A 14,660-nucleotide genomic window follows, 5' to 3' on the forward strand; every position below is an offset into this window, starting at 1 on the left:
TTTAATATAATTTCTCCCTATAGCTCTTCTGTGTTCTGTATCTTTACAGGCCTTTTCGCTATGTAGGCTACTGCAGCCCACGTGGACACGAGAAGATATTACTCCAGTGCGTGAGGCATTGTGATGTGTTTTTCACATTTTGTACACAGTAGCCTAAATTCATTTTCTACTGTTGCAGCTGAAGCCTTTTGTATTCATATTTTTGTCAGTGTGCGGGTTTTCTCTTATATTGGAAGTCCTATTATGTTAGTACTATTATGCTACAGCCTCTCGCACCTGACCCACTCATTGGTAAGATATGTAGTCTATGCCAATACTCTAGTCAAATTTCTAGTATGTGTAGACTACATGGCGAATAAACAGACTTTGAATCTTGAATAAGATTAACTTGAATGCGCCTTGAATCAAGAGCGTACACATTTCTACATTTGTAACTTTTAGCACCTGTCATTAATCAATGTCAGATCAAGGTAGGCTATTCCGCCTCACCGACGATGATGGTAATGAATAACATAGATTAAGAAGTCAGCTTTTGGCATCATGTCATTACCCCGACTCCAGCTATGAGCCCCCCGGCACTCTGCGTACCGGGCTGGTCTGTGGAAGAGGCGTTGTCTCCAAGCTGAGTGCGGTGGGTGTGTATTTAAGCATGGGTTCCTCTTCACAGCCCACCACTGATGATCTAGTGATACTTGCATTCCAGCGGAGTCGATATTAAAGTATAGCTTTGAGAAATTCAAGTTAACTGTCCATCAAAATGCCAACGCAGCAGGCAGAACTTGGATCCTTTGAGAACCCGGTCAAATTTCGGGACCAGGACTACTATGCTCTCCTCAATGCATGCCTCAAATCTGCTACGCTGTTCTCAGACTCAGCCTTTCGAGCTGACCAGAAATCCATCGGCATGCCCGTGGACCCCGACCCCCAGAAAGAGATTAAGTGGCTGCGACCCAAGGTAGGATACCGCTACCGTCAATGACATGAAGTCAGTACTGTTTTATATATCTTATATTGACGTTTCCCGCATATTTCCCGTGTATAGGCTGCTATTCAAGAGTTTGTCTGGACAGATGTTGACCCAGGTGTGGTTCAGATCTGGGGCTTTTCTGAGAAATGAGAAGAGATCATACTTTATTAATCCCCAATGAGAGATTGGGTTGTCAACAGCAGCCATATAAATGAGCATCCAGTGTACAAACAGATACTATCCCCCCAGGGAAAGACCCATAACTGGGATCCAGGCAAGCGACTCCAGTTAAGATGAATAAATCATAATAGCCATTAATAGCATTGGCCTTATGCACAAGAAAAGTTGTGACTGACCACTGTGTGTGTGTGTGTGTGTGTGTGCGTGCGTGTGTGTGTGTGTGTGTGTTTTAACCAGTCTCTATATATTTCCAGGAGATCACTGAGAATGCTGTGTTTGTGGAAGGGACCACTGGCACCACGGATATCTGCCAGGGTCAGCTGGGTGAGTGTGTGTGTTTTATGCGCTTACTTCAGGTTTCAAGATTCATCCGTTACACCCCTGTGATCCGACTCCCCTCCTCTTACACAATCCCGTTTTTTGTGTGTTGGCTGTAAGCCGACACACCAAGAAGAGGGAATCCATCTCTATTTATCAGACATTACCGTCCTACCAGTCCCGCACAGAAACAAGCCAGCCAACACACATAAGCCAGGCTTGACCTGGCCTGGTTGGCATCTCTCTTCATGGCCACATCACACAGTGGAGCCTCCATCCCTGTCATATGGAGTGTGTCGCCCAGGGCCTCTCAAACACATGTCCACCCAGCCGGGGGAGAGGGGGCTCCATCCTGTACCCCTCCCCACCTACTCTCCCACCTCCCTGGGACCATCAGAGGGGGTGTGGGGAGAGGACTCTGGGGCTTGGTGGTGCCAATCTGGTTTTCACTGGTGCAAAATAGTGATCTTGCTATGTTTTTCTGGACTGACTGTGGACCTTCTGGGTTTGTGTGTTGGTCAGGTCTGGTCCCCAACGGCAAAAACAGTCTGCCGGGTGCATGAGACAGCTGTTTTCTGTCTGACAGGAATGTGTGTGTGTGTATGGGTGTGTGTGTATGTGTGTGTGTGTTTGTCTGAGCATGTACTTGCTGTTAAAAAATATTATGCAACCTCTGTGTAAAAGCTGCTTCCAGTTGCAAAATTCTGGCCTAGAATTTCCCCTGGCTCCTGGACTACCAGGCTCCTGACCTCATTTGACATTAAAATATGTAGAATAGAATCAAGTTCAACATGTTAATGCTAAGTAAAGTACTAGGTGCATTATGTGTTCCAACAGTTTGGATATCTTATTCTATCCTAAACTGAACTGTTACTGTACATATGGATGTGTATATAGTCCCTGATATCCCTTTTTTATGCTGTATCTAGTGTTTCTCTCTTTCCAACCTTTCTGTAAAAAATGTCTACTGCTGAAATGCCTAATTTCAATAAAGTGTTATCTTATCTTCTCTTAGTTTGTGCTAGAAATATATAAATATATATATATATATATATTAGAAAAAAGTATGATAGTGAAATCTAATCAGTCTGTCTCTTAATCCCACCAGGGAACTGCTGGCTCCTGGCAGCACTGTCCTGTCTCACCATGCACCCCCAGCTCTTTGCCAAGGTGGTACCGCCCGGACAGAGCCTGGCTGAATCCTATGCTGGGATATTCCATTTCAAGGTAAGGACAATGAGTAACAAAAAGTTCACTTTACTTGCCCACAGCATTTCCTTCCATACCTTTAAATAAGCATTTCATTTACATACCTAACAGAAAGTTCAATTTACTTGTATGGTATTTTACTCATATCGATACCTAAGCATTTCCAATGAGACAGTATGAGACAATTGACAGGATAGGGTTGGGAATGTAAAGAGTGGTAGATGGAGGTACCAGCCTTTCCATAGATATGTGGCACAGTCTGAGGGAATAGAAGTGTTTTTGAGATATGTGAGTGTGTGTGTTGGTGTACATGTCAGTGTGTGTGCACCTGCGTATGTACGTGTGAGTGTGTGTGTGTGTGTGTGCAAGCGTGTGTGTGTCCAGGACGCATGTGTGTGTGTGTGTGTGTGTGTGTGTGTCTGGGACGGTGCTGTGGAGATGCCCCAGATTAATGGCCAGTCTGGTTGTACTGAGGTATAATTATCCGGCTAGATTTACGACACTCTCCTCTTGCCCCCCCCTCCCTCTACTTCCCCTCCCTCACTAATGAAGGAGATACCTCATTATCCCCCCCTACCCCCCCCCCCCCGCCCACTCAAACAGCTGGGTCTCATTCCATACATGCCCCCGACTGACATACAATTCACATTTTCACATGACAGAACACACCTACCCTTGCCCCCCTGCTACCCTGCCCCTCTGCCCTCGAACTCCGCCCCCATCACTCACTCAACCTGCTGGTGCAGTACCTAGTACTGTCGCCTCACAGCAAGAAGGTCTCGGCCTTTCTGTGAGGATTTGCATGTTCTTTCTGTGTTTGCAAGGAAAGGCAAGTTTATTTGTATAGCACATTTCAGCAACAAGGCAATTCAAAGTGCTTCACATGAGACATAAAAGCATCAAGACAAAGTGCAAGAAACACATAAAAGGTCATATAAAATAAAATGCAAAAAAGGACATTTAAAACAAAATGCAGGAAAAATAAAATATAGGAATAAAAGTTACAGTGCAGTGTATGAATCAATAATTAATTGATTTTATAAAAAGCAGCAGCAAAAAGAAAAGTATTCAGTCTTGATTTAAAAGAACCGAGAGTTGCAGCAGACCTGCAGTTTTCTAAAAGTTTGTTCCAGATATGTGGAGCATAAAAACTGAACGCTTCTTCTCCATGTTTTGTTTTAGCTCTGGGGACAGAAAGCAGGCCTGTGCCAGACGACCTGAGAGGTCTGGATGATTCATAACGTAGCAGCAGATCAGAAATATATTTTGGCCCTAAACCATTCAGTGCTTTATAAACCCCAGCAGTATTTTAAAGTTAATTCTTTGACAGACAGGAAGCCAGTGTAAAGACCTCAGAACTGGAGTGATGTGATCCACTTTCTTAGTCTTAGTGAGGATCGAGTAGCAGCGTTCTGAATCAGCTGCAGCTGTCTGATCGATTTTTTAGAGAGACCTGTAAACACACCGTTACAGTAGTCGAGTCTACTGAAGATAAATGCATGGACGGAAGTTTTTCTAGATTCTGCTGAGACATAAATCCTTTTATCCTTGATATATTCTTCAGATGATAGTAGACTGATATTCTGGTCTGAGTCCATGACTTCAGCAAGATTTATGGCTTTGTTTGTGGTTTTTAGCATTACTGGTTTGAGCTGAGCACTGACTTTTAATCATTCTTCTTTGGCTCCAAAGACAATTATTTCAGTTTTATTTTTGTTTAGTTGAAGAATGTTCTGGCAGATCCAATCATTGATTTGTTCAATGCACTTATTTAGCGCTTGTCTGGGATTATAGTGGGATTATAGTGATATGGTGATATACATTTGTGTGTCGTTTGTGTAGCTATGGTAACATATTTTGTTGTTATCCATAATTTGAGCTAGTGGGAGCATGTAAATGTTGAACAGAAGAGGTCCCAGAATAGAGCCTTGGGGAACTCCACAGGTCATTTTTGTCCGCTCAGATTTGTAATTGCCTATGGACACAAAGTAGTTCCTGTCCTTCAAGTAGGATTCAAACTAGTCTAGCACTGTGCCATAAATTCCCAGGCAGTTTTCCAGTTGGCCTAGTAATATGTTGTGGTCAACCGTGTGGAATGCAGAGCTGAGATCCAGTAATACTAAGACTGAAATTCTGCCATTGTCTGTGTTTAAATGGATGTCATTGAAGTCGGTGCTGTGGTGTGGTCGAAATCCTGACTGGAAGACATCAAAACAATTATTTAGTGCCAGGAAGTTGTTCAGCTGTTGAAAAACTGCTTTTTCAAAGATTTTTTTTAGTTTGATATGGGCCTATAATTGCTCATTTGTGAGGTGTCTAGATTATTCTTTTTCAAGAGTGGCTTGACGACTGCAGTTTTCAGGGTTTGTGGGAACACACCTGAAAGAAGAGATGTGTTTACAGTTTGTAGTCAATCAGAGGTCCAGCAGTTAGATACATTTTTGAAAAAGCCTGTAGGCAGAATATCAAGGCCACAAGAGGAGGATTTCAGATATTGTATAATGTCCTCCAGGGTTTTATGGTTGAGCGGATAAAATTGTGTCATGGTATTGATTTTAAGTGGACACTGGGACAACACATATCCTCTACCTGATATGGAGGCACTGACTGCTTGTCAAATTTTCTGAGTTTTGTCAGTGAAGAATGAAGCAAATTCTTTGCAGGCTCTGGTGGATAGAAGTAAGGATTTCCTCCCAAAATAGCCCAATACGAAAAACATGTAGAAGAACAGATGCTCTTCAGACCGGTCCCTGACCAAGACCTGGACGGAGCACACACACGCACGCGCACACACACACACACACACACACACACACACACACACACACACACACACACACACACACACACATTCCACTTTATGATTCGACACTCCCTCTTCACTCCTTGTTAATGGACTAATGATAGGCTACACCACTACCTAATGGACCTGTTAATGGACTAATGATAGGCTACACCCAACCAACACCAACAAACACCCAACATTCTAATGTTTGAAGTTTAAAATTCAGATGGAAAATCCATCCAACCAATGCCAACAATCACCAACAAACATGGCAAACCAATCCAACGTTGTTGTTGGTTGGGGTAGTGAACACCAACAGTCACCAGCAAACATAGCACACCAATCCAACGTTGGTGTTGATTGGGGCAGTGTGCAGACACCTTACCCCCGGGCTCTGAAACCGGGATGGGCTCTATTGCTTCAGAACTAGCCGACAGTCTCACGATAGGACTGCATGTCTTTACAGGTATCTGATGAGAGCTCCGAAAGTCATTAGATCATGATAATCCATTCCATGATATTGGAATTTTGTTCTATGGCCAAAACCAACAAACTGTGTTCATATGTTTGTAGGAGCACTTCATCTTAATCTATTCCGTCCTAACCAGTAGAGATGAATAATCAATTTACCTCTGATTAGAGAATTGTTTATTGAAGGGGGTGGTTTGAAGCTCATTATCATTTCACATTGCTGTACCTTCTGGCTCCTGGTATCATATCCAACAGGTAAAGACATGCCCTCTGTGATCACAGTTGGAGGGTCAGACCCAGAGAGAAGCAGACAGATCAGAAAACAGATGCAGTACTTTACTAAAGAGCATCATAAATCTGAGAATGTATTTGAGAACTAAGCGAGTAATTGTTTCTTTATTAAAACATAAATATGTTGGTGAGCAGCCTCGTGGTTTTGTCTCATTGCTGAGGGGTGTGCGACAAGAAAAGCAGCCCTTTGCATCCGTGCCAGAGTCTGCAGTCTGCTTATCCCCTTGCTCGGGGATGTCTCAAGTCGGTTATATTATATTAGGGATGTATGTGTTGTGTGACACATAAGTCAGATGTTGGTGGCCACTGCCCTGAAGGACACACACACACACACGCACACACACACACACACACACACACACACACACACACACACACACACACTCATACACAGGCCTGTACTTGCTCACTGTTGTGCACACAAGTACACACCGCCTCATGAACAGCCACTATCTTTTAGATTACAGCAAATGGATTAAATTGCAGATCTACTTACAGCCTAAAGGCTTCCTCTCCCAGATCTAACATCAATCATCATCATTCTCTCTTTCTCTCTCTCTCTTTGTCTTCCTCCATCTCTCTTTGTCAGTTTCTTTGTTAAAGTATAACAATCCCCTCATCCCTTCCTCCCTCCCCCCCCCCCCCCTCCCCACACACACACACTCCGACTCATCCCTCCCCTTGTAGTTCTGGCAGTATGGCGAGTGGGTGGAGGTGGTGGTGGATGACAGACTGCCAGTGCGCGGAGGCCGTCTGCTTTTCGGCTACTCTTGCACCCGCAACGAGTTCTGGAGCGCCCTGCTGGAGAAGGCCTACGCCAAGTCAGTCCCCAGCATATGTGTGTGCATGTCTCGTCTGATATCACCCGCCTGTGTGGGAATGGGTGAGTGTGGGCGTGCGTGTGTGTCATACTGACTCGTCTCTCTGATGGCAATGTCTTTGTGTGTGTGTGTGTGTGTGTGTGTGTGTGTGCGCAGGCTGATGGGGTCCTACAGCAGTCTGAAGGGAGGGAACATCTCAGAGGGGATGGAGGACTTCACGGGGGGCATAGCCTACTCGCTCCCCGTCTCCTCCCGGACCCCCCCGGTCCTCTGGAGGGTCCTCACTGGCGCCCTGTCCCGCCGCAGCCTGCTCAGCTGCTTCATACACGTAGGTACACACACACACACACACACACACACACACACACACACACACACACACACACGCCTTATCTAACTGTTCTCTGTCCGCAGGCGAGTAGCTGGCGTGAGATTGGAACGGTGACCGGTGAGGGGCTGGTGAAGGGTCATGCCTACGCCATCACAGACACCGACGTGGTCAGTAGGAGGATCTGTTCTGAGCGACGCTAGACTAGGGAACTGTTACAGTGGGTATGGAGGATGGTGGCCCACTAGGGAACTGTTACAGTGGTTATGGAGGATGGTGGCCCACTAGGGCACTGTTACAGTGGGTATGGAGGATAGTGGCCCACTAGGGAACTGTTACAGTGGGTATGGAGGATAGTGGCCCACTAGGGAACTGTTACAGTGGGTATGAAGGATGGTGGCCCACTAGGGCACTGTTACAGTGGGTATGGAGGATGGTGGCCCACTAGGGCACTGTTACAGTGGGTATGGAGGATGGTGGCCCACTAGGGCACTGTTACAGTGGGTATGGAGGATGGTGGCCCACTAGGGCACTGTTACAGTGGGTATGGAGGAGAGTAGCCCACTAGGGCACTGTTACAGTGGGTATGGAGGATGGTGGCCCACTAGGGCACTGTTACAGTGGGTATGGAGGATGGTGGCCCACTAGGGCACTGTTACAGTGGGTATGGAGGATGGTGGCCCACTAGGGAACTGTTACAGTTGGTATGGAGGATAGTGGCCCACTAGGGAACTGTTACAGTGGGTATGGAGGATGGTGGCCCACTAGGGAACTGTTACAGTGGGTATGGAGGATGGTGGCCCACTAGGGAACTGTTACAGTGGGTATGGAGGATGGTGGCCCACCCTGTGGCTCTGTTTGTTGTTCAGGTCAAGAAGGCATCAGGCCAGGTCGCCCTGCTGAGACTGAGGAACCCCTGGGGCTTCGTCGAGTACAGTGGGCCCTGGAGCGACAAGTGAGGATGTCTGTGTGTGTATGTGCGTGTGTGTGTGTGTGTGTGTGTGTGTGTGTGTGTGTGTGTGTGTTTCATTTACTGTAATCATTGACAGACAAATGTAAGGTGTGGTGCCTTGTCCTCATATTTGGTGTGTGTGCATGTGTGTGTGTATGTGTGTATATGTGTGCTTGTGTGTGTGTGTGTGTGTGTGTGTGTGTGTGTGTGTGTGTGTGTGTGTGTGTGTGTGTGTGTGTGTGTGTGTGTGTGTGCGTAATTGCAGATGTGATGACTGGGATGATGTGGACAGTGCAGAGAAGGCCAGGATTGAGCTGAAGAAGACAGAGGATGGAGAATTCTGGTAAGGAGTAAACACAACTATGTAAACATCTTTAAGGAGGATGGACACTGGAGGAGTTTGGTTTTTATTAAAGGGATTTGTGCAGATATATGCTTTTTATTGGTGTGTTTGTTTATAGATGCTTTTAGGAACCTTGCTGTATGTTTTTATTCACTAACGTCTTTGTATGTTTTTTTTGTATGTGGAATCTTTTACGACTGCAGCATGGGTGAAAGAGCCACATTTTCCACTTTGTGGGACAGTAAAGTTCAGGAGTAATTGTATAAATGAATCTTGAATGTTGTGTCAGACTGGGTTCAAACGAACCTGGGTTCAGCGCTAACCCAAGTCTCGTGTGTGTTCTGTGGACGTGTGTGTTCTGTGGACGTGTGTGTCGTGTGCGTCCACCAGGATCAGCGCTGGTGACTTCAGCCGTCTGTTTGACACGGTGGAGCTGTGCAGCACGAACCCCGACGCGGAGGGGGAGGCCTCCTCTGACTGGACCCTCAGCTCCCACAAAGCCTCCTGGGTGCCAGGGAGCACCGCAGGGGGCAGCCGCCGGTTCCGCCGTGAGTGTGTGTGTGTGTGTGTGTGTGACATCTACACTACTGGCACCCTTAGTTTGTATTTATTTCGTTTCATCAGCTCACCCCCCCCCTCTCTCTCTCTCTCTGTCTTCTAGGATCATTCTGGAAGAACCCTCAGTTTCAGCTTGTCCTGTCAGAGCAGGATCAGATGGATGACGATGATGATGATGATGATGATGATGACGATAGCGATGTAGATGAAGGGACGACCCTGAAGGAGAGACAGAAAGTGAAAGCCAAGCGCTGCACTGTGTTGCTGGAGCTACTGCAGAAGAACAGGAGACAGAAGAATAAAGTCAACTTCCTCTACATCGCTTTCCACATCTACAGGGTAAGTGAGAATGAGAGAGACAGACACAGAGAGAGAGAGAGAGAAAGAGAGGATGGTTGTGCTAATCAAATTTATTGATCCTTAGTTAACTTCATGCTTCTTCTCTAATTGCAGGTTCCACCTGAGGTGAGTATTTGAATCAGTACTTCTATCAATACTTTCTCATTCCTGACATCTGACATTTCTCCTTCCCTCCCTCCCTCCCCCTAATAGCTGCAGGGTCTCTGTCTGGACCAGAACTTCTTCTCCGGTCGGAGGCCTGTGGGTCGCTCGGGGAAATACCAGGCCCTCAGGTACTACCTCACAGGGCTCTGTTAGATCACACAGGAAGTGACCTCATTCTGCAAGTGTTGTAACACAAACCACAACTCCTAGTACTAGTAGGATTAGGGCTCCTCTACTAGGACTAGTTACTAGTAGTCACACAGTATGCTACAGTGGCATGCTAAGAGCTTGCTGATTAAACTATAGTGACTATACTATGACACAGTTACAACATATGGTGTGTGTGTGTCACCAAATACTCATCTCATGTGTGTGTGGATCCGGTCCCGTGTTAGGGGTGTGTGGAAGAAGGTGAATTTGGACCCGGGTCACTACGTCATCGTGGCCTCCGCCTACAGACCCAACCAGCCTGGGGAGTTCTTCCTCCGTATCTTCTCCAAGACCGGCAACACCCTGGGGTAGGCAGGGGGGGGGGCGGGTGACAGGGGGAGGAAGGAAGTTGGGGATGATGAGGATGTTTATGATGAGGATGATGATGATGGAATGGAAAGTCATCAGTTGCCCTGTCTGTAGACCTCCGCTTGCTCCAGTACATGTTTTCTATTTAGGTGTGTCCTGTCAAGGTGTATAGTTATCATCATTCTATAATAGAGACTAAAATTGCCGATCTTTGTCTTCCAGGTCCCAGGACTTCACCTGCTCCTCTGAGTTCCTCATGGTGAGCTGAACCCCACAGATCTCACTAAACCCACCAGTCACTCAGCAGGGATCCCATCTTACTGTGTGTGTGTGTGTGTGTGTGACTTTGTGTGTGTGTGTGTGTGTGTGTGTGTGTGTGTCTATGTCCCTCTTGCAGACGGTCTATTCGAAGCCACCCTTGCCAGAGGATCACATTAGAGTGCAGAACATCTTTGATGAGGTGGCTGGGAGTGTAAGGATTCCTTTGGTTACCTTGTGCCAGACACACCAACAGTGTTATATCCTGCCTACAGCTTCACCAGAGTCCTAATATCCAGCTATAGAAAAGTCCTATCTGTCTGAGACAACCTTGACCCCTTGTTCTGTCTGTTTGTCTGTCTGGCAGGATGACAGGCTCAATGCTAAGGAGCTCATGAAGCTGTTGAACTCAGGTAAAAATGCTTCTATAAGTTATGGAGTATTTACAAACCATTATACCATTCTGAAACCTAATGCACCATCATTACCAGGAGGATATTCATACACTGCAGTGCCTGTGGTGGCCACTAGATGGCAATAGCAATGTAGGCGCAAGTGTCCTCTCACTGGTCCACATGGGAGTGGGGCAACAGGTCATTAGTCTAGACAAGATCTCATGGTTTGCACAATACTGGTGTGGATTGGATGAAATAATATTCATATAAAATCCTTCTCTCTTGTAGTTCTGGAGAAGGACTACCAGCTCCCAGTTGAGACATGCAGACAGCTGATCTTTGGAGAGGATGTATCCTTTTGTTTTGTGTTCTGCCATTACATTACATTAGTCATTTAGCTGACATTTTATCCAAAGCGACTAACAATAATTGCATTTAACGTAGGAAAAGCCAATGTACTTCTACTTGCCAGAACTCACAAGTGAATCTCCTTTCTAAAACAAGTGACTAAGAACATAATCTAGTAGCCTGGCGTTGCCAGCCTGATCATGGGAGCTCTCATTCGATTTCACTCTGCAGATCAGTCTGAGATCAGTCTGAGATGACGGAACAGAGGAGAGCAGTAGAGGCATTTTCACTGGTTGTAGGTCTATCCAATTGTGTCAAGAGGCTTTTTGATCTACGCCCGTTGGTAACGCCCCTTGGGAATCGGAAAGCAACTGTGAGTTTCCAGACCCTTCCGCATTTTTGCGAATTGGGTTTGGCGAAGCCAGGCTAATAATCTAGTGCTGAAGGCAAAGTGCAAGAATAGCAAACTAAACACACTTGTTCTCCTCATTGCGCTCACAGTCAGGAGCTCCGCCCCCAAGCTCCTTATTGGCTTATCCAGTCGTAGCTAGCTACGTTGACTAAACAAAGAGACATACATACACGCACCAGCGGCCTATCAGAACAGGTGCCCCACTGTTTAAGGGAACCAAACCCGCTCATCTAGGCTTCTCCTAGAAACCTTCAGCTCGCAACGACTAAAGAAGCAAGGAGAACGAGAAGATTAGCCGGCTGCTCACTGACGAGCCGGCGGAATCCCTCGGGGCTCCCCAGCCAACACTGCCCAGTCTTCCTGAGAAGCTCCGTGGCTGCGGCGACCCCAACAGTGATGTGGGACGTCCCCTCTGCTTCGTCTGTGCGGGTCCGCAGCACGCCAAAAGCCGGTCTGGTGCCGTCTCCTGTCCGCCAGACCTGCGCTCAGCTCGAGCCCATCGAGAGGCTTCGCCGGGCACGCTTCTTCGCCTGCCTGCCTTGAAGACTGTCCCCCACGGAGAGCGGCTCCGAAGAGGGATAAGATGTCAGCGTTCCGGTCCAGCGGCCAGAGCAGCTGCTGTCTCTCCCCGCGTCTGACGAAGAAGAAGAAGGAGGTTCTGAGACCGACGGCGACCTCACCTCCGACGTTCCTGATGCAAGTCTCCTCCGTCTCCGGCGAGTCCGGGGCCGGTTGGTTCAACCCGCGGCCTCCCTGGGCTGCTAGCGAGAGCAGCCTCACCTGCACAACGTTCCCCTCCCGGAGGTAGAGGCTGAAGTGGAACTTCTTTCGTGTGACATCAGAGATCTGACTCGGTGTCGTGCAGTCTTGCCCTCGTCTCTGGTCCTACTTCGAAAAGGCTGGCTTCCGAGGGTGGTCTGTATCGGGGGCAGGTGGTAACTATGTGTTCGGCAGTCTGCTCCGGCTCGCCACACTCGCATGCAGCGTCGTCCGCCAGGCCCAGCTTCCACTCCATGCATCCATGTAGCTCCGCTTACGCCAATGAAGAGCTTGCTCTGTGGGGCGGAGCTCCGCGAAATCGAACGATGTTTAGGTATTGTAACCCCGGTTCTATGAGTGGAGCGAAGCCCCACAGGGCACCGATGTTGCTAAACCCCAGTCTGCTTGCTGAAAGTTTCAACTTAGAAGAAGATGAGCGCGTTTGGTTCTGATGGGGGTCACAGGTGCATGTATGCTCTTCTTTTTTTTACCGTCGCTAGCTACGATTGGATAAGCCAATAAGGAGCTTTTCCTGTGAGTGGGGCTTCGCACCGCTCGTAGAACTGGGGTTACAATACGTGATCATCGTTTCCTTCCATTCTCACACTTTCTTTCTCTCTCTCTCTCTCCCTGACCCTCCCTGGTTTAGGGGAGGGATTGGGGGAGGAGGGTTCTGAGGATTTATAGAGGTATTTTTGAATTTGCGTTTTGGTTTGAATGTGAGGATGTCTCAGAGCCTCAGTCCCAGGTCTCTCCCAGGTCTCTTCCTGTCTCTCCCTGTCTCTCCCTGTCTCTCCCTGTCTCTGAGGAGTATCCCTAAACCCTTCTGTCAGACACGGGGGCGTGGCAGTCTCAGCCGCGAGCAGACGAAATCTCTGGTGACCTCACTGCGCAGTTTGCAGGTAGGGCTGCGTGCGTGTGCATGCGTGTGTGTGTGTGTGTGTGCGTGCTTGCGTGTGTGTGTGTGTGTGTGTGTGTGTGCGTGTGTGTGTGATTGAGACTGTTATTACATTTTACCTTCTTCCTCTCAGTCCATCTTTTTCCAGTTCGATGAAGACTCTTCAGGCTCAATGAGCCCTTTTGAGCTCAATCTGGCACTACAGGCTGCTGGTGCGTAATGAACAAACACACACAAACACACACACACACACACACACACACACACACACACACACACAAGCACATTCCTCTTGATGCCAGAATTGATGCCCTCTCCTCCCCTCCTCTCCTCCTCTCCTCCCCTCTCCTCTCCTCCTCTCTCCTCAGGTGCCCAGTGTGACGGCCAGGTAGTCCAGCTGATGTGGGAGAGGTTTGGTTCTGGGGAGCTGCAATTGCCCTTCCATGGCTTTGTGTCCTGTGTCACCAGGCTGCGCAAGCTGTTTGGTAGCTTAGCACACACACACACACACACACACACACACACACACACACACACACACTTGCCCACTGTACCAAATAGTTGAATGAAAGGGTTATTGAATTAAGTGATTGTATTGGCTCTACTCTCCTCCCCAGGCCTGTACGAGTCCGAGAGCAGCCAAGAGGTGAAAGACAGAGGGATCAATACAGTGAGTCCATTCAATATATGACACAGTGATTGTACCCATTGAACCTTATGCACCCTGCCCCTCCAGACAGAATAGAACTGCACGTTGAACCACATGTCTGGGGGTATTGTCAGAGTTTCTGGGGGTATTGTCAGTGTTTCTGGGGGTATTGTCAGCGTTTCTGGGGGTATTGTCAGCGTTTCTGGGGGTATTGTCAGCGTTTCTGGGGGTATTGTCAGCGTTTCTGGGGGTATTGTCAGAGTTGTAGGTTCTACTGTGGTCATCCTCTGACCTCACTAACACTGACTTCTCTCCTGCCGCCCCACAGTGGCTGCTCCAGCTCCTGTCCGTGTGAGCGCTCTCCATGAAACGGGGTCTCCGTGTGAGCACTGCAGGGGCACTGGTCAGGAGCACCAAAGCAACGTCATCATGGCTCTATCTACGCCTTTATCCACACACACACACACACACGCACGCACACACACACACACACACACAGTGACCCGAGGACCCTGTCACTATGATACCTGTTGTCTCAGCCTCTGTCACGCTGGCGGTTTCTCCCGCTCAGAATCACTTCCTCTGAGGATGACCACACAGCACATTGTGACGTCCAGCGTTGCTACTCGGCCTGCCTACATGTGTTATGTTGTTTATGTTTTGTGCCTTGCAAATTATATAATTAGACTAGGTCC

At 47.8% G+C, this 14,660-nt stretch overlaps 1 protein-coding gene across 1 annotated transcript; it reads left to right on the forward strand.

Annotated features, from left to right (window-relative positions):
- Window positions 1-757: 757 nt before the first annotated feature.
- On the forward strand, window positions 758-14,320 carry capn12 (calpain 12; the record flags this gene model as incomplete). Its single annotated transcript, XM_084446968.1, has 22 exons — window positions 758-955; window positions 1,402-1,471; window positions 2,574-2,692; window positions 6,909-7,042; window positions 7,199-7,370; window positions 7,457-7,540; window positions 8,240-8,325; window positions 8,588-8,665; window positions 9,056-9,213; window positions 9,327-9,562; window positions 9,677-9,688; window positions 9,776-9,855; window positions 10,123-10,245; window positions 10,469-10,505; window positions 10,644-10,718; window positions 10,872-10,917; window positions 11,188-11,249; window positions 13,252-13,320; window positions 13,450-13,528; window positions 13,685-13,801; window positions 13,934-13,986; window positions 14,294-14,320. The coding sequence occupies 22 exons, from the start codon at window positions 758-760 to the stop codon at window positions 14,318-14,320; spliced, it is 2,115 nt and encodes a 704-aa protein (XP_084303094.1).
- Window positions 14,321-14,660: the final 340 nt, after the last annotated feature.

Source organism: Borostomias antarcticus (assembly GCF_949987555.1).
Source record: "Borostomias antarcticus genome assembly, chromosome: 1".
Classification (NCBI taxonomy): Eukaryota; Metazoa; Chordata; class Actinopteri; order Stomiiformes; family Stomiidae; genus Borostomias; species Borostomias antarcticus.